The sequence below is a fragment of the Mobula birostris genome, chromosome 5 (assembly GCF_030028105.1).
Source record: "Mobula birostris isolate sMobBir1 chromosome 5, sMobBir1.hap1, whole genome shotgun sequence".
Lineage (NCBI taxonomy): Eukaryota > Metazoa > Chordata > Chondrichthyes > Myliobatiformes > Myliobatidae > Mobula > Mobula birostris.
In genome coordinates this window covers 197,720,981-197,728,642 of record NC_092374.1, presented here as the reverse complement: position 1 = coordinate 197,728,642, position 7,662 = coordinate 197,720,981, and the positions used below count along the sequence as shown (strand labels likewise).

Genomic DNA, 7,662 nt, shown 5'->3' with positions numbered 1-7,662 from the left:
CTCCTTTGATATTGCTAACTCTGGAATCGTTCAGTAACATAATGGGTACTGTTGCAACTTCACATCACTCGAGTCATAGGTTCCAACCTGACCTCAGAATCTGAGTGTGCAATTTGCACTTTCCCCTCTGTGACCATTTGAATTCCGTTCAAGTGCTTTAGTTCCTTCCCACATCTCAAAGTTGAGCGGGTTGGTGGGTTAACTGGCCACTGTAAATTGCCCCCAAAATGTAGATGAGAAGTAGGATCTAAGAGGAGTATAGAAATGGTGGACCAGGAGTGCCACAATGCCTGTCTCCATCTCTCTGTCCGTAAGTCAGGCAGTATCTGCAGGGGAAGAAGCAGAGTTAACATTTCAGCACATAAATGGATAAAATATTGGATCTAGGGTGGTGGCATTGAGGAGTCTCCCACTTCGGAGGGCTTGGAGCAGTTTGCAGAAGAGCTGAAGAATCACATCACAATGGGCTTCACACAGGCTGAGGTGGGCTTGGTCCTTGGGGCTCTGTATGGTGAGTATGAAGCTTTGAGTTGGCGTAGTAGTATCGAAGGAGTGTGATGGCTCTTTAAGGCATTGGCTCTTTTCCTTGGCTTCCCAACATTTTGTCATCGCATGTCATTTAGTGAACTACTGGTATCAACTGCAGGTCCGCAGGTACTACCGTTGCCTCTATATGAGACGAGATCCCTTCTTCTCCAGCCCTTGACTTTTCCCACCCACTTGGCTTCACCTGTTACCTTCCAGCTACCCTCTGTCCCCTCCCTCAGCTTTTTATTCTGGCATATTCTCCCTTCCTTCTCAGTCCTGAAGAAGAGTCTTGGCCCGAAACTTCAACTGTTTATTCATTTCCATAGGTGCTGCCTGACCTTCTGAGTTCCTCCTGCATTTTGTGTGAGTTGCAAATGCAAATCATGTTGCAGTTGGTGAGGCTGCACAAGGAGCATTGTGTTCAGTGTTGGTCACTCTGGAATAAATAAGAAGCCATTAAGCTGGAAAGGGTGCAGAAAAGATTTACAGGGCTGTTGCTGGGCGTTAAGGAGCTTGGTTATAGGGACAGGTTGGGCAGAGTACTTTATTATTTTGGAACATAGGAGACTGAGGGCTGACCTTAAAGAAACATACAAAATCATGAGGGGCAAAGGTAGGGTAAATATTGAATATGAATTGAATTGACTTTATTACTTACATTCTTCATATACATGAGGAGTAAAAATCTTTATGTTACGTTGCCATCTAAACGTGCCCTTTTTCTCTCTCTTCATAATAAATAGTATATACAACAGGACAGTCAATATAACATACAAATATAATCATATGAGCATGAATTAATCAGTCTGATGGCCACCAGGAAGAAGCTGTCCTGGAGCCTGCTGGTCCTGGCTTTTATGCTGCGGTACTGTTTCCCAGATGGTAACAGCTGGACCAATTTGTGGTTGGGGTGACTCAGATCTCCAATGTTCCTTCAGGTCCTTTCTACACACCTGTCTTTGTTAATGTCCTGATTAGTAGGATGCTATATAGGACCCTGGTCAGACCCCACTTGGAGTACTGTGCTCGGTTCTGGTCACCTCACTACAGGAAGGATGTGGAAGCCATAGAAAGGGTGAAGATGAGATTTACAAGGCTGTTGCCTGGATTGGGGAGTATGCCTCATGAGAATAGGTTGAGTGAACTTGGCCTTTTCTCCTCGGAGCAACGGAGGGTGAGAGATACCTGATAGAGGTGCATAAGATGATGAGAGACATTGATTGTGTGGATAGTCAGAGGCTTTTTCCCCAGGGCTGAAATGGGTGCCATAAGAGGACATAGGTTTAAGGTGCTGGGGAGTAGGTAGAGAGGAGATGTCAGGGTCAAGTTGTTTTTTTTTATATATATATATACTCAGAGTGGTGAGTGCGTGGAATGGGCTGCCGGCAACAGTGGCAGAGGCGGATACGATAAGGTCTTTTAAGAGACTTTTCCATAGGTAGATGGAGCTTAGAGAAACAGAGGGCTATAGGTAACCCTAGTAATTTCTAAGGTAGGGACATGCTCAGCCCAACTCTGTGGGCTGAAGGGCTTGTATTGTGCTGTAGGTTTTCTATGTTTCTAAGCTCACATCTACAGATGTGCTGGGCTGTCTGCACCACTCTCTGTTGAGTCCTGTGATTGAGGAAAGTACAGTTCCCATACCAGACAGTGATACCGCCAGTGAGGATGCTCGCAATTGTGCCCCTGTAGAAAGTTCTTAGGATATGGAAGCCCTTACCAAACTTCAACAATTTGAGGTGGAAGAGGAGCTGTTGTGCCTTTTTCACCACACAGCTGGTATGTACTGACCATGTGAGATCCTTGGTGATGTGTATGCCAAGGTACTTAAAGCTGTTCACCCTCTCAACCCCAGATCCATTGATGTCAATGGGTGCTAGCCTGTCTCCATTCCTCCTGTAGTCCACAACCAGTTCCCTTGTCTTTGTGACATTGAGGGAGAGAATACACACAGTAAAAGTGAATTAAAAACTAGAGGTCATAGGCTTATTGTAAGAAGGGGCAGATTTAGTACAAACCTGAGAGGCATCTCCCCCCCCCACCCAGAGGGTGGTCAGTATATGGAACAAGCTGCTAGAGGACATGGTTGAGGCAGGTACAGTAACAGCACCTGCGCAGGCAAACGGAAAGGTGGAGAGGGATATGCATCTAACACAGGAAAATGCTTGTTAGACGTTTCTTGGTCACGGATAAAGTACACCAAAGGGCTTGTTTTCGTGATGTATGACTATCACTTCCCATATCTTAGGAGATATGTCTTAGCAAAGGCTGATGTCAAAATCACAGACTTGAAACACAGCTTTGGTCTACTGGGGCAGCAATAACCCCTGCCCTCCCGTGTGTTTTGGATAATAGGATTAAATGTCCCCTCCTAATCCTTGTCTCCATAATAATTAATGTTTCCACGTGCTCATCAGTACCTTGAACTCATCTGCCCTCTGTTACTAAAATCCCCAGTTAGATTTACGGAATAGTAAACACCTTGTTATGGTTACATTGTAAATACATGCTGGAATTTATGCACATCTAACCTCAATTGCTTGTATTTTCTTTATAATTTTTATAATTGTTAAATGTTGTATTCCAACAACACCATGGCATTTTCCTAATACATGGCCAGTTGTTCCTTGATACCATTAAGCACAACCAAATGACATTTCTCTTTGTTTCCTTCCTTTCATTTCCAGTTCTGCTTTTGTTCCTTCTGAACCTTTGCTCAGCAGCCTATGCAGCTAATGTAAGCCCTTCCTTTGCAGAACTAACTATCCATCCACTGGTGTATTGGCCTGTGCACTGTAGAGGGACAAGGTGTTTGGCCTGTACCAGGTCCTACCTTCCCTGGAACCAGTACCTCATTCTCCCTGAGCAGACTACAGCCTAGCAGAATAAACATTGAATTCTCAAAATTCCACTAACTACCCCCCCATCACTTTTCTTCCTCTTGGTTTGTCATCTTGCAGTACCCTCCATCTGCCCATCACTCTCCTCCCACTAGATCCCCTACCTACTCCCCTCCCCCTCCCTCCACTTTTCCCCAAACTCCAGTTTAGCTGATCGGATTCCATCATCTTCAGCACATTGTTACTTCCAGCCATCACCTCCTTTTGACATTGTCATTTTCCTCCCTTCCTCACCTGAATCACCTACCAACATTTGCTCCACCACATCCCACTTTTAATACTCACCCTTCTTTCAGATTCCCATTTTTTGGTAATTTATATCAATTTCTTTACATTGCCCTGCTGCCACAAGTTTCATGTCCCAAGTGAGTAATAATAAATCAGATTGAGATGACCCATCTTGACCCCAAACATCAATATTTCCCTCCATAAATGCTGCCCAACTTAGTGAGTTCCTCCAACATCTTGTACTGCTCAAGGAATCAATACCACACTTCATGCTTCAATCACACATTCATCTCCATTATTTTCAGTTCTTTAATTCATTGAAATGTTGCCTCCTAATCTTCCAGCTCTTTAAAACCCACCAGCAAAACATCAGCTAATTTTTGCTTGTTAGTGGTACCAATATAAATATTTTCCTGCATGTTCAACCTCTCCTCTCCAGAGTATTCTTCAGCTGCTCAGTAATACCCTCAACTCTAACACAAAGGAGGCAATATACTCACTCGAGTTTTTGCTCCACACAGGATAGCATTCCCTATTTGTTGGTGCTTAGATACAAAAACCTCAGTGAGCTTAGAGCTAATCATAGACTTCTTTTGTACAAAGCAACATCTTAATTAATAATTTTCCTAAAAAGCAACAGCTACAAACAATTCATTGGCTCCAAAGCAATTTTAGAAACAGAAAGTAGAAATGACAGGAAACAACGTTTCAGAAATGAAACTTCAAAAGGTTATTTATTTCCAAACATCTTAAGTGAAGTATAAATAAATGTTTAAGACCCCTTGTGTGAACAGGTCACCAAGTACAATCAAAAGTCCTAAACAAAACAAAGTGCTTTAAACAAGGCAACAGATATTTAAAAAATACTACAAACATCCCCTCGAAAACTGGATTTAGCAACATAACACATTAACAAACAAGTATAAGATCATCAGGCAAAATTGTGATCAGTTACATTAGGTCAAGTCCACTGTGGGCTACTGTGAACAGTCATTTTAGCCCCGATGTAACACGATGCACTTTATTGGATTTTAATCCACCTCCTCAATAGTTGGTCCAGCAGAACTGGCATTCCCAGCCTGTGCCCTGCACGATTCCCCTGCGGCTGCTCCTTGGTACAGTTTGGCAATGATGGGATTGCAGATTTGTTCCAGCTCTTTCTGCTTGTGCTCAAACTCCTCCTTCTCTGCCATCTGATTCTTCTCCAGCCAGGATATTGTCTCGTTGCACAGGTCAATGACTTTCCTCTTGTCCTCAGCACTGATCTTTCCAGCCATCTTCTCATCCTCCACAGAGCCCTTCATGTTGAAGGCATAGGACTCCAGGGAGTTCTTGGCTGCAATCTTCTGCCGCTGCATTTCATCCTCATTCTTGTACTTCTCTGCATCTTGCACCATCCTGTCAATTTCCTCCTTACTCAGCCTGCCCTTGTCATTGGTGATGGTGATCTTGTTTGTTTTCCCGGTGCTCTTGTCAACAGCAGAGACATTGAGAATGCCATTGGCGTCAATATCAAAGGTCACCTCAATCTGGGGTACGCCACGAGGAGCGGGAGGGATGCCACTCAACTCAAACTTGCCCAGAAGGTTGTTGTCCTTGGTCATGGCTCTCTCGCCTTCAAACACTTGAATAAGGACCCCAGGCTGGTTATCAGAGTAGGTGCTGAAGATCTGGGTCTGCTTGGTGGGGATGGTGGTGTTACGCTTGATAAGGGTGGTCATGACTCCACCTGCCGTCTCCAGCCCCAATGACAGAGCAGCAACATCCAGGAGTAGCAGATCCTGAACATTCTCCGACTTGTCGCCCATCAGAATGGCCGCCTGGACAGCTGCCCCATAGGCCACGGCCTCGTCGGGGTTGATGCTCTTGTTCAGCTCCCTACCGTTGAAGAAATCTTGCAGCAGCTTCTGGATCTTGGGGATTCGGGTGGAGCCTCCGACCAGGACAATTTCATGGATCTGGGATTTGTCCAGCTTGGCATCTCTCAGGGCTTTCTCCACTGGCTCCAGAGTGCCCCTGAACAGGTCAGAGTTCAGCTCCTCAAAGCGAGCCCTTGTGATAGAGGTGTAGAAATCAACTCCCTCAAAGAGAGAGTCAATCTCAATACTGGCTTGGGTGCTGGAAGACAGCGTTCTCTTTGCTCTCTCACAGGCCGTCCGCAGCCTCCTCACCGCTCTCTTGTTCTGGCTGATGTCTTTCTTGTATTTTCGCTTGAACTCCTCAATGAAGTGATTGACCATGCGGTTGTCAAAGTCCTCTCCTCCCAGGTGGGTATCTCCAGCTGTTGATTTCACTTCAAAGATACCGTCATCGATGGAGAGAATGGACACATCGAAGGTGCCACCACCCAGGTCAAAGATGAGAACATTACGCTCCCCTTTGCCTTTCTTGTCCAGACCATAGGCAATGGCAGCTGCTGTTGGCTCATTGATGACACGCAGGACATTGAGACCAGCTATCACACCAGCATCTTTGGTTGCCTGGCGTTGGGAGTCATTGAAGTAAGCAGGAACAGTGATGACAGCGTTGGTGACATTGTAGCCAAGGTAAGCCTCAGCAATTTCCTTCATCTTGGTCAGCACCATGGAGGAGATTTCCTCTGGGTAAAAGGTTTTGTTCTCCCCCTTGTACTCCACCTTCACCTTTGGCTTCCCCGCATCACTCACCACCTGGAAGGGCCAGTGCTTCATGTCGGAATGCACCGTCGGGTCGTCAAACCTCCTCCCAATAAGCCGCTTGGCATCAAAGATGGTGTTGGCGGGGTTCATTGCCACCTGGTTCTTGGCTGCATCACCGATGAGCCTCTCGGTGTCGTTGAACGCCACATAGCTGGGGGTGGTGCGGTTGCCCTGGTCGTTGGCGATGATCTCCACTTTGCCATGCTGGAATACCCCCACACAGGAGTAGGTGGTGCCCAGGTCGATACCGATAGCTGTTCCCTTGGATGCAGGCATCTTTCTCTCTGTCGATGTCCCTTAAGAATCTTGTCCGGTGCAACACGCAAATATTGGATTCCGCTATCTCCAAACAGCCACAACTCTCTCAGTCAAACCGCTTAAAACTGCCGTACAGCTACTCCGTTTCTGCTTATATATAATCTGCGCCCCGGGTAGGGCGGAGACCAAGCATTGATTGACATTTATCTGACCAATAAGAAGACGAACTGATGACTCACCGTTCAATTATTGGAGAAGGTTCTGAAAAGTGGACCAATGACAGCGCGGTATATATCAAGCTACTGCACGAGTTCGAGAAGAATCTGGAGGTGACGCTGATGGATGACAGCCTCATCCAACGAAAGTGCCGGAGGGTTCGGTGAACATTTCTCAGGGTAGCCAATGGCCGCGTGGCCCGCCCCACCTTCGCGAAAGCTCCATGACTGACGGCTTGCGCAGCCAATGGGAGTGCCCCAGTTTGAGCTCATTGCCGAAGGCTGGTGAAGGTTCTACGACCTCGTTCAGTATCAAGGTCGCGGGCGTTGGCGGAAGAAACTTCTGGAAAGTGGCAGAAAGTTTGCTGGTGTGACGGTGGGGTCGATGGCGTTGTAAAAAAAGATGTCCAGGAAGCTCTGGGAAGAACGTAAAAAATGAGTGTGTCGACTCTGGGAATTGGCCAGAGTTGAGTTGAGTTATTCTTAGGACTTTAATCGTGTTGCTGTTGTGGGGGGCGAAGGGGTGTCTAGAACCTTCCGGAAATATCAAGAAATTGTACAATCTGAGTGATTTTGCGGTGGGGTGTTAACTTACCGACGTTTGTTCTTACTTAGGACGGAGGGAAACCTAGAATGATGTTTATTACCGCTGACAGATACCTTGAGATTTGTTGTTTTGTGGCAGCAGAGCAGTACAATACATAAAAATCTGTACAGGTTAATAACATATAATTAAGCGGTGTAAAAAGACCAGTGGTGTTCTGCAGGGATCTGTTCTGGAACCCCTCTTCTTTGTGAGTTTTATAAATGACCTGGGTGAAGAAGTAGAAGGGTTGGTTAGTAAGTTTGCTGATG

At 46.0% G+C, this 7,662-nt stretch overlaps 1 protein-coding gene across 1 annotated transcript; it reads right to left on the bottom strand.

The window, feature by feature from the left end:
- Window positions 1-4,362: 4,362 nt before the first annotated feature.
- LOC140198237 (heat shock cognate 71 kDa protein-like) lies at window positions 4,363-6,729 on the bottom strand. Its single transcript, XM_072259282.1, has one exon. The coding sequence runs from the start codon at window positions 6,608-6,610 to the stop codon at window positions 4,688-4,690; it is 1,923 nt and encodes a 640-aa protein (XP_072115383.1). The 5' UTR covers window positions 6,611-6,729; the 3' UTR covers window positions 4,363-4,687.
- Window positions 6,730-7,662: the final 933 nt, after the last annotated feature.

Excerpts from the sequence above, each read along its gene's own strand:
- LOC140198237 (XM_072259282.1), bottom strand. The coding sequence starts at position 6,610 with ATGCCTGCATCCAAGGGAACAGCTATCGGTATCGACCTGGGCACCACC.